Raw genomic sequence first — 17,616 nt, forward strand, 5'->3', positions numbered from 1 at the left:
TTTAATGGCAACTACGAACCAATCACTGCAATTTGTATTGTACAATTTTATTATAAACATCACAAATGTTTTAAACAACACTTCATTGTATCGTTTATCATGAAAGCAGTCTTTCTGTTTATGAATGAGACCGAAGAATGTATGAATGTACAACAACCGAACAAAACTTCCTAAAATTAGGCTCATTCAGCCTTATATACAGTACAATATATTACAGGTCAACAGATGAGCACCACTTCCGAGGAGAACAGCTCCCCCTAGTGGCACATAATTTCGCTCATTTTGTTCTTTGTCCATCTCGTGTATTTTTCCTCAGTTCTGTTGCCTGATGATGGTGTTAATGTCCGTGCCGCGAAATCCAGGTTTGCCGAGGTCCTTGAGGAGCCCCGCCTTGTCCCTGGCAGCATGACGGGCCACCGACAGCTTGAAAGGCATCAGGAAGTTGTTTGCTTCCTTGAAGGCCTTGCCAACCGAGTAAACCTCATGAATCAAGTCCTCCAAGCAGATGATGCCGTGTTTGCCTACAAATCAAGGTCAGAGTCAGTTTATAGTTGTACGCTGGGGTCGTTTCAGATTTGAAGTTCAGTAAACGTACCCATGCGTTCTTCAATGAAGGTGTTATCTGTTAACGGAACCGCCTTTGTGCCCACCTTGGTCTGTCCCCTCTTCAGAATGAGCTCGCGCACAGACTTTAAGTTTGGATATCTATTCGGTAGAACAGGAAGGTGTTGACATGAAAACAACCCAAACAATTTATCAATTGCAGCGACTTAACACCCACCCCCAGGCCACATAGGGCTCGACCATCTTCAACATGGTGAGAGAGGTCTTGCCGATTCTGACAAACGCTCCGCTGAAGATTTTTCTCAGCCTCAACATCTGGATAACCTTCATCACTTTGGGACTCACACCTTTAATACTAACAAAGTCGTAGAAAAATGTGCTGCGTTGAATTACTGACCAGGCGGTTTCACATTTTCGATCGTCACACTTACTCTCTAATGCGGACAGCAAAGGCTAATTTATACTTTGCTGGAGGCATCGGGGCGGGCGGCCTCTGCGTGAATCGACGTATGCGCGTATCATCGCGATGTTTTTTGTGGCTTTCCTTCAAAAAGTCTTCCAAGCGCTTGAACTTTATGGGCGCACCTTTACAGACCTGAAGCGAAAATACAAACACAAACATTATCACCATGATGTAATTGTGGATACTAGACATCCTTTTTAATTTCTGACCAAATGTTCAGGGAGCTCCCAAAGTTAAAAGTACATCTTAAAAAGTTGAATGGCAACTTAAACAAGAAAATAGCATAGCTGTCTATAGTTTTCTACAGTAAATAATTGTTTTTCCAAAATAAAAAAAAAATACCTGAAATCTTAAACTTTTAAATTTCTTTGTTTTAATGTCGAACAAAAACAAAAGGTTCAGAAGGTTCCCGGGATCAGCAGCATCACTTATAAAGTTAACTGAAAATTTAAATTAAATAAACAGTTGGCCTTCGTTGGGTACGTCCCAAAGGAAGGCCCGGGTACCAAAAGCAATGTCTACCACTTGTCCACAATGTAGGTTAGTGAGCAACTTAATTGCATGGACTTAACAGGGGGTTATCGGGTAAGCGCACGATTACAAAGCCAACATCAAATGACATACTCACCTTTCTCTTTTCAAGAAGTGCCTGCTTGGCTTGTCTGGCTTTAATGGCCTGGTACGCTTTCCTCTTTTTCAAAAGATACTCTGGGACCAACTTGATCACTTTCTCTGATCTGGGAGAAGACGGGGGAAAGAGAGAGATCAAGAAAAAAATACTCAAAATATTCGCTGGCTAGCATTTGACTAATTGTTTCAAAATTGTCATGGTCAGAAATACATATTTGATTTCCTGTACAGGACTTTACTATCAATGTAGCTTTACGCTACTTGGCTACCAGAATAGTCCCAAGTATTATCACCAAATTCTTTCCCACTAACAACTACATTTTAAACCATAAATAACATTCTAGCACTTTACTGTACATTGCACACGCTAACATTTCGCCCAAAATGGGAAGATGTCCGAAGCTTTACACAGTAGCAACATGTGAAACGTAATCAATTCAAAACTTATTTTCTAACAAAGCAATGTTCGAAATACAAACAGTAACCTGTACAGGGGTGTTATATTAATCAAAGCAAGTCAAACCAACAATATGGTATGAACAAACAGAGGCAGATGGACTACGATGTAAATAAACTCAATACGTACTCCGATTCTGCCATGTTGGAAACCTTCGATGAATTCGAGCTACTCTTCTTCGACGGCTTTTTTTCTTCCTCGCCTCATTTGCATTTGGTCAAGTCGCAAGGAAGGGGCAAAATCACGCCCTCTAGACGACCGGAGTAGAAGTATAAAAACATGATGGCACATGAAGACCGGTGGGGGCAGTAATGTACATGTTGTGCCTAGTCTACTTGAAATAAAAGTATAAGAAGAAGAAGTGTAGAAAACACGGTTAGCGGAAGCCAGCATATCCGAGCATCGAGCAGACGTGGCAAATATTGAAAGTACGAGCTTTATTCTTTGGTCTTATTTATAGAAATGTTTTTTTCTTTTATTCGACGAACTGCTAACTGTTTGATAACGTTATCTTAATTTACAGACGATGAAGCATATTTCTCGTCAGCTGTTTCTTGCTGAATGAATTTATGATGGTTCCCGCTAACATAGGCTGTGGTTTATATTAGCTACGTGGTATAAAGGCTTTTATTTTTAGTATTTATTGAATTATTCACACAACGCTAATTCGACACTTGTATACGGAACAACATGGGAGAAACCAATTCTTTGCATTCCCTCGCAGAAACGTTCCGCTTGTGTTTTTTTTTTTTTTTTTTTGTTTTTTTTTTGCGAGGGAACACAACATTGAATGAGCTTTTATGTACTTCCGGGGCAGCGTCAGTATGTTGGAGAGTGAGCGTCATTGCTCTTTTGGCTTCAATGGCTTGGAACTGTTCTTGGCATCAAAAAATAAACATCTCTGTGATTTTTTATGTCTTAACATTTTGCCAATTTAAAAGTTACACTCAATTGCACTCTCCCACGGGCGCTCCACATTTGTTGCGTTTACCCGGAAATACATAAACTTGCATTAAAAAAAAAAAGTTTGCAAAACGGACTGACGTGGGGGGGGGGGGGGGGGGGGGGGGGGAAGTTGAGCAGACGGCCCTGGACTGCCCCCATTGGAGAGCCCTGGTGGACTTTCTTGGCTCTACGCCTCTGATGCAAGAGCTCTAACTAACAATAAACTATAATAACCCCGTAATGCATTAATCCCATTGAAATGATTCGTGACAGCATGCACTTGGGTATCAAAGTGGCTTTCGACAGACCAGTAGCTCTGTTTTAAAGCATGAATGCGCTAAATAGTACAGTATAGAAAATTGTCAGTGTTATGTATAAAACATTATATTCACCTCCTCTTTTCTCCTTATCAGTCAACAGCCGTTCCTGTCCATACTGCTCAAGACGTAAGTAACAACCCAAGATGGAAGCAAGGATTGTTTCAAGGTCCACTCGTAGAAGACGCGCACAAAGAGACCTTGAGAGAACGCTACAGGATATTCGTGATTGCAACAACAGGTATTTGGCTGCCAGTACACAAGACAAACAGTGATGGGTTACATTTATAATGAAAACTTTGTTGGGTGGGAGCCTGGGAGGGACAAATCAACAAATATTGACATGGGCACCAACATACGATATGAATGCTAACACAACTCTCTGGATGCAGGCATGTATAATCTCCCTTTGTGTAGTAGATCATATCTCTAAGAATATTATCTCATCAATCAACTGTCTAAAAGTGTCAGAACTTGCGTACAAGAAAGCGCATGGACCTCCAGCATAACGAGGTTTTGTTGTCATGTCTTTATGGAAATTGCTAAAAACTAGTTGAGTGTCATTCAATGGGGTGTGGGCAGTCTAGTTTATGAAAACCAGTCATTGTCGATTCATATGAACATATGTCAAGCCAAATTTATATATCTATTTTTTTCCCTCTCAATTTGCAGGCTGGTTTACTTGGTCCAGTCTTTGGATGAGCAGGAGGATGCGTTTGTGGTGCCAGAGTCTCGGTACAGCAACAGGTCAACATATAAAAATGATGATAAAATCAACAGAGGTATGAAATTAGAAGAGCATCCAAGCCAGTCAAAACATGATGTCAGGAATCAAAAGACATGTGGTAAATGTTTTGGATTTCTAATGTGGCCTTTAACTCATTTGCTCCCTAAAACATAAATGCATTCTATTTGAAATATTATCATGCTCCCAAAGGCATTGTTTTTTTTTTTAATGCTAGAGCATACAGAAGGCTTTGATGCGGCCTCTGAACTGTCGAGAATGTTTGAAGCAATGGTACTTATTACAAAAACGGCCAACGGGCAGGGGACTTACGTTTTTCTAAAGGTGTCCCTCAGGGATCTGTTCTAGGTCTACTATTAATGATTTGTCAAAATATGGCAAATGCCTGTTTCTATTTGCATGCAGATGACATTGTTATTTATTGGTCTTCCAGGGTAATTGAAGAAGCTATAAAATCTTTTCAGTCTCATCTTGATTTTGTGCAGTCTCATTTATAACAATTAAATAGCTTTAAATCCAGACAAATCTAAATTAATGATTTTTTTTCCGTCTTCTTCAAATGGAAAACAGTTACTCTCAAGTGTACATCTAAGATTGAAACTGTTGGAGTACTAATTCAAATGGTATCTAGTATTTACCTAGGTTTGTTTTTTGTTTTTGTTTTGGGTTTTTTTTTAATGAACAAATCTTGTTTTTCTTTTCAGCAAGGACATGTCTTATTTCAGCAAAAAAAAAGATTTTCTTTTTATGAATGAATCCGCACAAAACCTGAAGCAATTGGACAGTGTGTACCATTGTGCTCTGTGTTTTATTACTCGTTTTGGAAATTGTGTTCCATGTTTTTGTAGCAATAGATCACAATATTTTGTGGGCCTTGCAAAATCAGTCAAAATCCAATAAAACAGCCGGGAGCGAAGGGGGGGTTGCTTCAGTGAATATGGCTGGGAGTGAATGAGTTGAGTACAAATTAGAATTTTGTCGTCATTACACATTTGTTTGTTTAACCAAATGAACCGTTTCCTAAAACTGTTTATTTTAGATCACAATTGGTCAGCGTGGCAGGTGCTGGACACTGATCATGCTGAGGAGGAGGTGGCGGGAACACAACGGCCCAAAAGGAAACGTAAAGCCACGTATGTCCAAATTGCTATGTGATTTTTACTGTTAAAATGACACATTTTCTTTGATGGTAATGGATATTACTTTTGTATTAATAGCCACTGCTTGGGCGATACAGATTCCGAAAGTGATCAGGACCTACATGAGACCAACTCAACAAGATGTTCCCGGAGATCTTCGCCAAAAGTGCCAGCTCCTTGCCCATCGTTTCCGGAGGCGGAGCCATCACTTCCCCAACCACCAATGTCCTCTCCACGGGCACATTGTCAAAGTCCAAGGTAAATTACATTTAAAAGATTGTATTTGCTCTGTCACAAAAGTAGAGAATGAGATTTTTTTTTTTCTTCAATTGATTGATTTGTCATCTTCTTTTTTTTTTTCCCATCATCAACCTGATCCACCATCATCACGCTCACAATCGCCTCATCGTCTGCCAAGATTGTGCCAATCGTCACCTCCCCGTCCCCCATCATCTTGGACTTCACATATTGAACTCTTCAGGCCGTCTTATAAATTGGGGTTATCTGGAGAAGATGAGATACCGTGCTCTGGTAAGTATTTATGACTGAACTTCCTTACAACATTGCTTGTCACTTTCAGTGTTTTTATTTTATTTTATTTATTTTTTGTTAATGAACGTTGTCTAACATCTATCAGTTGCGGATCTAGCATTCCTCTTAACACTTTGACTGCCAAAAACGGTTAATAGCGATTAGAAAAATCAGGACGTATGCCGCCATAAACATTAAATGACGTCAACTGTGTTTTTTTTGTTTTGTTTTTGTTTTTTTGTTTTTTCTTTTTTATCTAATTCACAGAGCGTCACTAAATTAAAAATATTAGTTTCAAAGTCACTGTTGTGGAGAAAAAGTATCTTCACAAAAAGCTTTTTTTTTATTTTTTTTTTATTCTTCTCGCTTATGTCACTCAAGTGACCTATTTTCAAATGGTGATTACTAAAGAACGGAATGGTAGAAACATACTTTTTTTTTTTTCTAATGAAAAGATGGAATCCGATCTTTCATGTGTACCCAAGTTGTATATGTAGTAAAAGCACACAATATTCTGTTTGCCTTGAAAAATGACTTAAAATGCTCGAAATCGGCTGGCACTGGAGGGGCAGTTTTTTAATGTGTGGCAGTAAAAGAGTGAAGATCATGTGTAACCCTAAAGGCCAAGTGACGGTGATGATGAATGACGTGATGCTTTCTCTCAGCTGCCGAATTTTACCTGCTCTCAATGACCGAAGACATGAAGCGTCAGCTTGATAACATGCAGCACCAGCTGACGCAGCTGACTGACGTGGTCAATAACCTGACCGCCGGCAGGACGGCGGATGAGCCGTGCTCCGCGGAAGAACCTCAAGACATCGAGTTTCCTTTGGCATCGCTGGAGCAGGTGGAACACATGGAGGATTGGCTGAAAAATAAAGACAACTCTTCAAAGAAAAATAACTTGGTATGACCTTTTTTGTCCTGGTATTTTAACAACAATCAAATGGTTATTCTCTTCACTCTTTCATAGTGGCTAAAATGAATGTCCTAATTTAGTTTTTCATTTCCCTAGATTTATGCCCTCAGTTCCATTGGCGGGCAGGACATCAAACATGTTACATGGAACATCCTGTCACATGTTTTTAGTGACAGTGTGGCGAAGAAAATCTGTTGGAAGGGAGTAAATGGGAAGATGGCATTCAGCCAGATGGTATCGAAGACAATGATTGCACGTGAGTATAGACTGCGTGAGCGTGTTAAAAAATTCTTCACAATAATATCTTATATGAATTGAATTGTAAGGAAAAAGTGCCTTTTTCCACAAAGTTTGTACCACAACTGCTAAAATATAGCTAGCTATATTTTATCGCTTTTACAGTATATTCTGCCCTTCCTAAGTAGACTGAGTACAGTTTAGCAGACAGCGAACAGTCCCTCAAAAAGAGTCTAATGCTGCTATGTTTCACCCTGTTCCATTTTCACTGACTATGTGGACGATTAACGCATTTGCTCACAAAACGTATAAATACGGTTTTTTTATGTTTGTGTCCCAAAGACGGATTTATACGTTTTTTTGTTGTTTGTTTTTTATGCTAGAGCATACACAAGGCTTTGATGCAGCCGCTCAACTGCAAAGAACTGTTGCATAAATGGTAGTTATTACACAAACAGCCAGCAGGTGGCAGCAGAGTAAAAGATCAACCATGGCCATGTTGAAAAAAAGCTAAAAAAAAAAAAAAAAAAAAAAAAAAAATGTCTTGTATGTGCCCATACTAGTTTAAACTAGTTTGTGTAATATGAGTTGAGGAGCCCACGCCAACCATCTTTATCTATCTCATGTGGCGGCCATTTTGCCAACTGAGAATGACATCACAGTTGCTCAGGGCTGACGTAACCACCAATCACAGTTCAACTTGCAGACATCACATGACCAAACTCCAAGGGAGCTATGATTGGTTGTGATAAAAAATTAATCAGAATACTGTGTTTAGATGAGAATCTTTTTGTGCAGACTTCCTCTTTTAATGATGTACCGATACTTTTTCGTTTGTAGGTGCTGTACGCCAATGTCATGTTGCAAGGGAAGCAACAGAAATGGAAATCAACAAACATGTGATCAGGTGGTTCAACTTGGCAAATGACCGAGGAGGTGGTCGTCGGAACCGTGAGCTCAGCAGGTACCGCTTGATGAAGCTGATATTTTTTCATCAAGTTATACATATGAAATATTTTTACACTTATTGTATGATATTGGCATGATTTTTTTTCTGGTTCATTCTTTCAGTTAAAATAAAAAGTCACGACTAAATTTTTTTTTGTAATTTCATGTTTGTTTGTTTCCCCCCCATAGGTCTGCAGCACACAACCAATGGCAGCCTGATGACTGACATATTAAGATGCGCAGCAATTAATTGGCAACTCATTTTAAAAATTTATCAATTATTGTTTGTGATAATTGATTGATTGACTTTAAAGCTGCCCAATGCATCAACAAACTGACATTCAAATCGCTATGGTCAGGTGTGGACAAAAAAATGAAACCGCACACTCCCTTTTTCCACATATGCATGACGTCACAGCCGCAGACAGAGAGCAGGAAATTTTAATCCCAAATTCAGTAGGAAAACTACTGGCCAGAGGCTTGCAAGAGGTACCTATTGCCAACAGCAATCAAATTAAAAAATATATATTGTCAAGAGATTTTTGGGCAAATTCCTCCATAGAGCAGTTTTAAAAGCAGCTTTTTTTTCTTTTATTTTTCACTGTACAATGTTAGGATGCTGTCATTTTAAATAAATGTAACCTTAAGTAAAAAAAAAATGTACATATTCATTGTCATTGTGTAATGAAGAAACACAGTACCCGCAAATGTACGAATGACTTAATTGTTTAGCCTTGTGGAAATGTTTTGGTATGACAAAAAGTCATTGGATCATTTGTATCCTTGAATTTTGAGGAAATCAAAATTAAATATAACTTGAAAATAAATTAGTATCTGATAAGTTACAATAATAATATGATGATAGCAATTAATAAAAACGACTATTTCTGTGTGGGTTGACCTCTTGGGGGCAGTGTGGTGCTGTGCATGGGTGGAGATTCTAACTCTACACGACTGTACAACGTGAAACGTTTTGTTTTTTGTTTTTTTCCATTCATTATTTGCCCACACTTACCTTCCCAGCCAGCTGTGCCATGTGGTCAAGACATGGAGGAAACCCCGGCGAAGGTCAATCAGAAGATGTGTACTTTACATTTAATAAATAAAATGATTTCCTGCCTCCAAGGACCATACTAATATCAATAATAGTGTAAGTCGCCTGCAATGACACTTAACCAGCCAGCAGGTGTCCTCCTTTAGCAACATGACAGACCGTGACTGAGTGTTGACGGGAATTTGAAAGACTTGACAAAAATAAATGCCTCTATAAAAACACTCGCAGTCACAATAGGTTGGTGTCATATTGAAATTACGAGTGCACCATATTTATGAATGAAAAAAGTGTCACTCACGCCTCACAACTGCGGTCAGATACTGAGACGGTTTCTATTCTCCCTCAGCGGACTGGGTACGTGACAACAGAGTGATTATTTTAGAGCATTATTTAAAATTGGAAGCATTGAAGTCCTTGCGTATTTGTGAAGCTTTTATTTTGAAGGTGACTAACACAACTGTCTTTCCGTAATGCACAATCGGCTCGACTTCCTCCACGTGGAGGCTGCCTGGCCTTAACGCAATCTGATAGGCCAATCGTACTGTCAATCAACAAAACTGGCACATTCGTGTACCATCTGTAAAATCCGAATTCTTGGAATTTAAAAATGATTTCAACAGACCCCGAGTTTAATTAAAAGCAATTAACAACACCAGAAAGACTTGAACCTGAACAAATTATCATTATTACCGCTTGTATGATATTTTACAAATGAATTTTATAATTTAGCTCACAGTCAAAGCATTCACAGCACTGTTTGATAAAAACTTTGTGTTATATTATCGTTCTGATAACTATAGAAAGACAAATAAAATGTATAAAAAAACCCGTAAAAATGAACAATATCATCACACATTATATTAAGTAGCGTTCATGAGCCCGCGTGTTATTGAATTTCTGCGTCAAATTTAATAACTCCCACCGTTCACGAAGGCACCAGTAGTTTCATTGTGGCCCTGCAGAGCTAACGCCATCACACACAGTGGCGACGACAAGAAGAGCTGCGATTTGATGAACACAACAGCAGCAGCCTTTATTGCACTTCTGTAATTCCATCACAACGCCCAATGGAATAATAGTGCTACGGATTATTAAGTGCACTTTAAACGGGTAAGATTCATCATTTTATTTATTTCACCTCGTGGTTCTGTTACTCCGGTGAATGCATTAGCCAATGAATTACTGCAACTGTCTAGTTTTTATTTATTTTTTGTTCATAACGTTAGATATCTCTCGCCTGGTGCTTACTTGACTATGTTTTGCTGAGGTTCTTTTAAACGTGATGTACCATGTGTGTTGAGTGGCAAAATATACACCAGTTTAAGGTTTGGTCGTTGAAAGTGGGATGAACCAAACGAAGTTAATTAGTCGTGTAGATAAAACATATTTGTCCCAGAAGGTTCGTAGCGTGTTTTGCTTTTAGGCTTTTCTTTTCTTGTTTTTGTTTTTTTGTTTGTTTATTTTCACGCCCGGTTCCGTTGTTTACCATTCCTCCCACCTTCAAAAGCCTTCTTCAGCATCATCAGCATCCCCTATTGATGCCTTGTGGAGTCATATGAAGGACACAACCTCTCAGGCAACTCAGGCTCTGTTGTGGGATGCTTTTCACTTCTGTATGTAGTAGAGACAAGAAAATTAGGTGAAGTTTTGATGAAAGGGAATGTCTTATTCCACTAAGATGTGGTTTGTTTTGGGGGGTGAGTCTACTGTTTTGTAGTGGAATAAACTTCAGTTAGTTCTCCTTGCATCCGCCTTTTAACTCATTTACTCCCAAAAACGTGTAAATACGTTCTATTTTAAATATTACCATGCCCCCAAAGATGTATTTATACGTTTTGGCTTTGATGCAGCCTCTGAACTGAAGAGAATGCTTGAAGCAATGGTAGTTATTACAAAAACGGCCAGTAGATGGCAGCAGAGTATAAGAGATCAAAAAGCTCTTTTCCCCATAGTTAAAAAACAAATTTGTAAATAATGATGAAACTTAACCATATTTGAATGCTAATTGATGCAAAATGGAAAAAGATAGAAATATACTTTTTTTTTCCTGATGAAAGAAGAGGCTCTAATCTTTCTTTTGGTAGATTCCATGTTTTTATAGCAATAGGACACAATATTCTATGGGTCTTGCAAAATCAGTCAAAATCCAGTAAAATAGCGAAAATGTCCCGGGAGTGAATGAGTTAATGACTCATTCGTCGCCATGTGGTTGTCTTATGTATATTTTTCTATGAAGGCTGGAAACTAGGCAGGGGATAAATAATTGATCATATTGTATAGCACAATCTCACTTGGTGAAAAGTCGTCAACTGTTGGAAAAGCGTCTTCATGATATTTTAAATCATTTGGCCTCAAGTGTCAAAAAGGGCCAGCAAATCTGTAAAAGCTCTAATCTTCAACTTTATGTAACAACTAATCCATGTTACTCAAGAATTCAAATTTCTCCGAAATGTCCTCAATCCTATCCGGAAATGGTTAACACGAGAGCGTAACAAATCGAAAATGAGGATTTTATTTATACGGAAATTGCGGCGTAAAAATTTTAAGTCGAAATGGCCATTCAAAATATTGATGATGGAAAATTACTGTAATTTTCATTGAGAACTCAATGTAGATTTTTGAGCAGCTTCCAAGAAGGGTAATTTAGTACGGTAAATAATACATATGGAATCTGTTCAGGGGTTTATGGCCAGCTGATTTCAGTTGGTTGACTTGAGTAAAGTACAAAATATTCGACAACTGTGGAAAAGGCCCAATGGTTCTGCGGTTTTATGTCGTCACATTGTTAGGTCAGATGGTCTGAACTCGTGTGTCTGCGTGTGTTCCCGTCCCGCAGCATCTTCCAGAGGTCAGAGTCATATCACAACAAAGTTGCCCCTTGTGTTATTCCTCCACTGAATAGATCAACTCAGTCTTTTTTTTTTTTTTTGTCCCTCTCGTACCGTTTATGTTCACAGAGGGTCTTCGGTTTATTTTTTCCGAGAGTAGCAACAGAACCCAAATTTTGTAAGTCTTGATGCTGAATGTGCGGTGGTCTATAACTAACCTACTGCTAACAGTCATCAAGTCAGAATCACAGTAAATACATTTAAAGCAATCAAATGGAGAACAGAAAGTGGTGGGAACGCAGCGTGCCTTTGTGCCATTTGACGACTTTGATACGCCACTTCACAAAGTACCTCATTGTGTATACTCGTTTAGTAATCTTAATAAATACAACAATTTGTATGGAAAGCTTTTAGTAGCGCTGTAACACAACATGCCTTCTTGTGCTGCGTAACAATGTATTCTTACGCCATTCTTAACCACGAAACGTCGCATTGTATTGGGACAAAGGGCTGTATTTTGGTATTCAGATATCGAATAATTCTTCTCGAGACTAAAACAGCAGTCTGGCCTGTTAAAACTGGATCGGCATGAACTGCAACTGCATCATGCTGTCATTATCCAAAGTTGTGGCAAGTCATCTTGGCCTATAAACCGCCTTTGAAAAGAAATTCGGCAGATCTCGCCAGCCCGTACGTGGCACTTCAGTGGCTAACTGTTAGCCGCTAGCTGCTAACACTTGGAACAGGCGCCGCATTTCACAATGTCGGTGTAATTCTTTTCTTTTCATTTTTTAAAATTGTCCTTTAATTAGCAATTGGACATGATTTCACGACGATGTCGTGTTCATGGCAATTTAATCCCGCTGATACGTTTAAGATCGGCGTTTAGAGTGTAGGCGACATGAAGCTGTGACGAAACCAGGAAGTGCCTCTCTCTCTCTCTTTCTAGTTGCCTCTCTTACCTTGCAAGATCTCCACATAACGTCACACCCAGCGACGCATTTTATTGGCTACGAGCTACTTCCTTGTCACTTGTCAACCTACGGCAGCAGCCGTGGTCCAAAAATGGCTAAGATGCCGTTTGATGTATTTCATGTAAGAATTGAGAATTATTTTACGGGACTTTTGAGATCTCGTACGGGACGTAACAATTTAGTAGTGATAGACCGATATGGTTTTTTCAAGGCCGATACCGATACAGATTATTAGTAGTCAAGGAGGCCGATAACCTATATTTCAAGCCGATATTCTTTGCAGTAAAATAGAAAAAAAAAAGAAAAATCCTTTTCAACTATATTAACAGATTTGTTTCAAAAATTATAACGAAATTTGAAGTGAGCTTCCAGGGTTACTATTGATAATAAAAATTATTGATCATAATAAAAGAATAATAAATCATTATATTATTTTTTGTTATGTATTTTTTATTTTAATGTATTAATTATAAAATAAAAATGAAAAAGCTCAGTGAGATTACCAGCTTTATCGGCCTTCAGATTCCAAAAATGGCCGATGCCGATATTTGTCAAAATGCCAGATATCGGCACCGATAATCGGCCTGGCCGATAATCGGTCTATCCCTACAATTTAGCCCAAAAATATGGGCCAACTGTCCCGGATAATACGGGACAGTTGGCAACCCTAATGATGAGACAAGTTAGCTGCCACAAACAAGTCAAAAAAATAAAAGCACAGCAGGGCACTAATGTCAGTGTATTGCTGTATTTGGGAAGATTTTATTTTGACAACGTTGGCATGGATAACCTTGCTACAACTAGCTTGACTGTCTTCTCAACCATGCGCACCAAATTAACAGGTACCCAAGGCAGATTTTATTTTATTTTTTTGGAATTGCGCTTCTCGGATTACTTGGCCTTGATTTATAAGCTAGGCTAGTCGGGACCATTGTAAATTTAGGGCCTCAATAGTTAGTGTCTAATTGTCCATCCATCCATTTTCTTGACCGCTTATTCCTCACAAGGGTCGCGGGGGCTGCTGGCGCCTATCTCAGCTGGCTCTGGGCAGTAGGCAGGGGACACCCTGGACTGGTTGCCAACCAATCGCAGGGCAGTGTCTAATTGTGACAAACATATTATTCTAAGTGAAATGCACAGATAACAGTTTCGCAGGGACATATGCTGACATGTGAGTGTAGCGCTACAGATGTGATATGAATTTCATGTGTGAAATCATAATGAAAAGAGTAATTATCCCCCGGGGGCTGCGGAGCAAGCGTTGGGATCAAAATCGATGCAGTCTGACATTCTGTTCATGCTTTGATCTTGTGTTGATAAGATGACCATGACATTGTTGCTGCGCTGATATTTACTTGAAAAAAATCCAGTAAAGTTTTTTTCCCACATCAGAAATTCTGGTTAAACGCTTTGTCAAATTTATGTCAAATGTTTTTCAGTGTGTTTTTGTCTCAACTTCCATGAATTCTATTTAAAAAAAAAAAAAAAGAAAAGATTAAATTGATTTGATTGATTTCATTTCAGTGACATGCGATGAGGCTCATGGCGGGTGAGATCATCGATTCTGTCACAGTCAGCGTTTCAAATCGATGAACCCAAAATAGTAGCTTCCAATTATTATTATTTGGCTAAAAAAAACAAACTTTATGCTTGTATAGTGGTGTGGGTGTAATTGCACCTCACACCTCATTTGTTCGAAATGTTCAATTAATTCTACAAGTCCTGCTCATTCAGTAAGTACAATGATTGTCGTACACATTAAAGTTTTGACCACCTTTTTTTTTTTTTTCAAGAGCTTTCAAGTCTGATGCTTTAATCAGTGTAATAGAGAAAATGATGATACAGTAACAAGGACAGCGAAAACCATTATAGTTATACAAAAAATACGTTTTTGAGTATTGTTTTAGGGCCCGACCGATATGCATTTTTTGAGGCCGATTGCTGATACCGATTTTTGGCAGGGGGGAAAAAACGATTACCGGTTAATCTGCCGATTATTTATTAAAAATATATATATATATAATACAAATACTGACAGCTAAGGCTGTTTGAAAGTACTACATAAATTAAGATGACTTGACTGTTCCTATGCGTTTTGGCCTCTTGGGGCAGTGTGGTGACGTGCATCCATTGGGCTACACACTTAACGTGAGTACAGAAGAAAGTTGCGATTGAATTCTGGAAGAATTTGTGCCTTTGCGTAGTGTTATCTGTGGATATTCTTTATTTGAAGGAAAAACACTCCCGAAGTCGACGCTAACTTCCTGTCTTCCTGTTAGCATTTGCTAACTTCCTGTTAGGGCTAGGCTAGCGATGTTTTCCAAATGAACCATGTTTTGTATTTAAATAAACAGTGGATGTAATTCTTAACGTTGTGTTTACAGTTAACGACTACTGCGGTGTCATTAAAAAACTTAAAAGGACACTTCGGGACAACATAACTTATGCTCACAATTGCTAGTTGCTAATGCTACGAAAGTAAAATGGTGCATTCAGGGCACTTTCACAGCGCCGGAAACTTTGTTTTTCTTTGAGAACGTTTTAAGGGGGAAATAATAATCGTCCATTTGGCCCAATTGGCCGATTGTTTTGGCTGATGTTTGAAGGCCAATAATCGGCCGACTATAATCGGCGGCCGATTAATCGGTCGGGCCCTAGTGTTTTTATTACTATAAAGTAGATTTATGTAAATGAAGTCCATTCTCCATTTCCTATCCGCAAAAATCTCCCCAATTTTCTTGTAAAATTCCTGATGAGCCAAATCAAATAAAATACAATCCTTACAGATGATCTGTTCTAGTTTAGAAAGACGCACAAAAACGTGATAACGTTCCTCGTGAAGTTTCATCTGGATTTCTTTTTCAATAAAAATAAATAAATAAAAATGTCAATGTTATTGCTGGTTGAAGCGAAGTTGTGGTTTCATTTCCTCTGAAAAGAATCACAGTTGCTCATTTACATCTGGCGCGCAGGCGAGGCATGGCGCGCAGGCGTTCTCTCATATATCCTGGTCGAGGTTTTCCATTTTTAATCTACCTCATTTTCTTTTTTTTTAATCTTTCAATTCCAGTCTGCTCTTAAGTCCCTTTAGCCCCTAGTCAGGGGTTCAATAGTGCGCTGATGTGCGCTGGTCTATATTTAAATTCTGAATAAATCGAAATCTTTAACGCAGCTAACCACCTCCAAGATGGAAAGTTTATACTGCAGCTGAAGCAGAGGTTGGAAATTGGGGGTTCTTATAACAGGTTTGAACCACAGGCGGGTGTGTGGAGCAGTTGTTTGAGAGGCAGTTATGTGTATTAAACTCCCAAATCACATGTCTGTGTATTTTGCGCTTTTCTCAAGTGTCTAAAGAACACAATCTTTGCCTAACTGTACACTTTAAAGCTTGCAAGTCAACTTTCCCGATATCAGTAAACAACATGCTATGCATGCTAATAAAAAAAAAAAATAGCAACTTTCCAGCCGTTGAAACGTTTCTATCAGAGCCGATTCCGTCGGATCCAATTCATTTTCAATGACCGTTTGGTAGTTTTGCCTACCCACAATGCACCTTGAATTCGGGCTGCACGATATTGGAAAAACATGCGATATGCGATATACTTGCTGAACATAGCGATATCGATATTATTGCGATATTTAACATGTACCTAAAGAAATTACATTTTTGTAACCTAATGAAAGAAAAACATTTTTCATGGGGCAAAATAAGCAACCTTCATGTAATCTTAGTTAATTAATTGTAATTATGTCTTGATCATTTTCAACTATTGAATGGAGATGCACATTTTAGTTGGCATCTGACTGGTCAAATTCATATAAAAAGCATAAAATTCCATATAAAACTTATTGTGTGCCTTTGCGATATGCATATTGCAAGGGCCAATATCGCAATATCGATATTTTTTCGATATATTGTGCAGCCCAAGTTGAAACGTTTCTGTCAGAGCCGATTCCATCGGATCCAATTCATTTTCAATGACCGTTTGTTAGTGTCGTCTACCCACAATGCACCTTGAATTCGAGATGCGCACTTCGCTATTCTGGTACGTCCAAATGTTTTTGTGAGTTGTAATTTTGCACGAGTGGCAGAATGCTGGATGGTCGGGTTACAAGAAATGTTTACAAATAGCTACCAACTAGCATTCAAAACATTAGGGGCATATTTTTTACCATGTCAGTTTCCTTAGTTTATTTTTTATTTTTTATACATAATTCCGCTAAAAATAGCACAGTGGAATGGTTGAAATTAGGGGTGTAAAAAAAAAAAAAAAATCGATTCGGCGATATATCGCGATACTACATCGCGCGATTCTCGAATCGATTCAATAAAAAAAAATCGATTTTTTTTTTTTTTTTTTTTTTTTTTTTTTTTTTTTTTTTTTTTTAAAGAGCTCAGAATTGTTCATTCGGTAGTCTTACCGATTCAGCGTCTTATCATCATTGCCTTTTTTTTTTTTTTTTTTTTTTGTGTGTGTGTGTGAATCGATTTTTAAACTTCCATTTTTAATGGAAAAATATTCAACAAAACGTCTGACTTCGGGTTAGGATTCACACCTTGAGCATGGAAGAATGTTATATGAACGGAACATTAAGCCTTAATATTTTATTTTAATGCTGTTCAAACATGAAACAGATTACAACCTCTATAAGACTGAAATTTCAGATAAATAAATAATACATTTTCATATAAATCTTACACTCTACAAGCGTACTGATTAGTATTTTCTAAATTTGAATGAAAAAAAATCGCAACAATCGACTTATCAATTCGGATCGGGATTAATCGGTATCGAATCGAATCGTGACCTGTGAATCGTGATACGAATCGAATCGTCAGGTACTAGGCAATTCACACCCCTAGT

General features: G+C 38.3%; 3 protein-coding genes across 8 annotated transcripts in view; 2 read left to right on the plus strand and 1 right to left on the minus strand.

Moving 5' to 3' along the window:
• Window positions 1-31: 31 nt before the first annotated feature.
• Window positions 32-2,377, minus strand: rpl7l1 (ribosomal protein L7-like 1). Its single transcript, XM_077510156.1, has 6 exons — window positions 2,244-2,377; window positions 1,656-1,764; window positions 996-1,159; window positions 782-919; window positions 596-705; window positions 32-521 (listed from the first exon to the last, which is right to left on the minus strand). Exons 1-6 carry the CDS (start codon window positions 2,255-2,257, stop codon window positions 313-315), a joined length of 744 nt encoding a protein of 247 aa, XP_077366282.1. The 5' UTR covers window positions 2,258-2,377; the 3' UTR covers window positions 32-312.
• A 49-nt stretch (window positions 2,378-2,426) lies between these two features.
• On the plus strand, window positions 2,427-8,859 carry LOC144010067 (uncharacterized). Of its 3 annotated transcripts, none has more exons than XM_077510153.1 (10): window positions 2,427-2,542; window positions 3,473-3,617; window positions 4,049-4,221; window positions 5,161-5,254; window positions 5,339-5,518; window positions 5,679-5,791; window positions 6,457-6,698; window positions 6,807-6,966; window positions 7,788-7,911; window positions 8,085-8,857. In XM_077510153.1, exons 2-10 carry the CDS (start codon window positions 3,523-3,525, stop codon window positions 8,119-8,121), a joined length of 1,218 nt encoding a protein of 405 aa, XP_077366279.1. In that variant the 5' UTR covers window positions 2,427-2,542; window positions 3,473-3,522; the 3' UTR covers window positions 8,122-8,857. The 3 variants fall into 3 exon arrangements, with proteins under 3 accessions (XP_077366279.1, XP_077366280.1, XP_077366281.1); XM_077510154.1 differs by having other exon boundaries at window positions 4,049-4,158; XM_077510155.1 differs by lacking the exons at window positions 2,427-2,542; window positions 3,473-3,617 and having other exon boundaries at window positions 4,053-4,221; window positions 5,359-5,518; window positions 8,085-8,859.
• A 1,043-nt stretch (window positions 8,860-9,902) lies between these two features.
• The window catches only part of fynb (FYN proto-oncogene, Src family tyrosine kinase b), a 51,894-nt gene continuing 44,180 nt past the window's right edge, over window positions 9,903-17,616 (plus strand). For all 4 annotated transcript variants that reach the window (XM_077510129.1, XM_077510132.1, XM_077510133.1 and 1 more), the window contains exon 1: window positions 9,903-10,059. The gene's annotated coding sequence lies outside the window, so the exon portion shown is untranslated. The remainder of the gene's footprint in view (window positions 10,060-17,616) is intronic.

The sequence above is a fragment of the Festucalex cinctus genome, chromosome 21 (assembly GCF_051991245.1).
Source record: "Festucalex cinctus isolate MCC-2025b chromosome 21, RoL_Fcin_1.0, whole genome shotgun sequence".
In the NCBI taxonomy this organism is placed as follows: domain Eukaryota; kingdom Metazoa; phylum Chordata; class Actinopteri; order Syngnathiformes; family Syngnathidae; genus Festucalex; species Festucalex cinctus.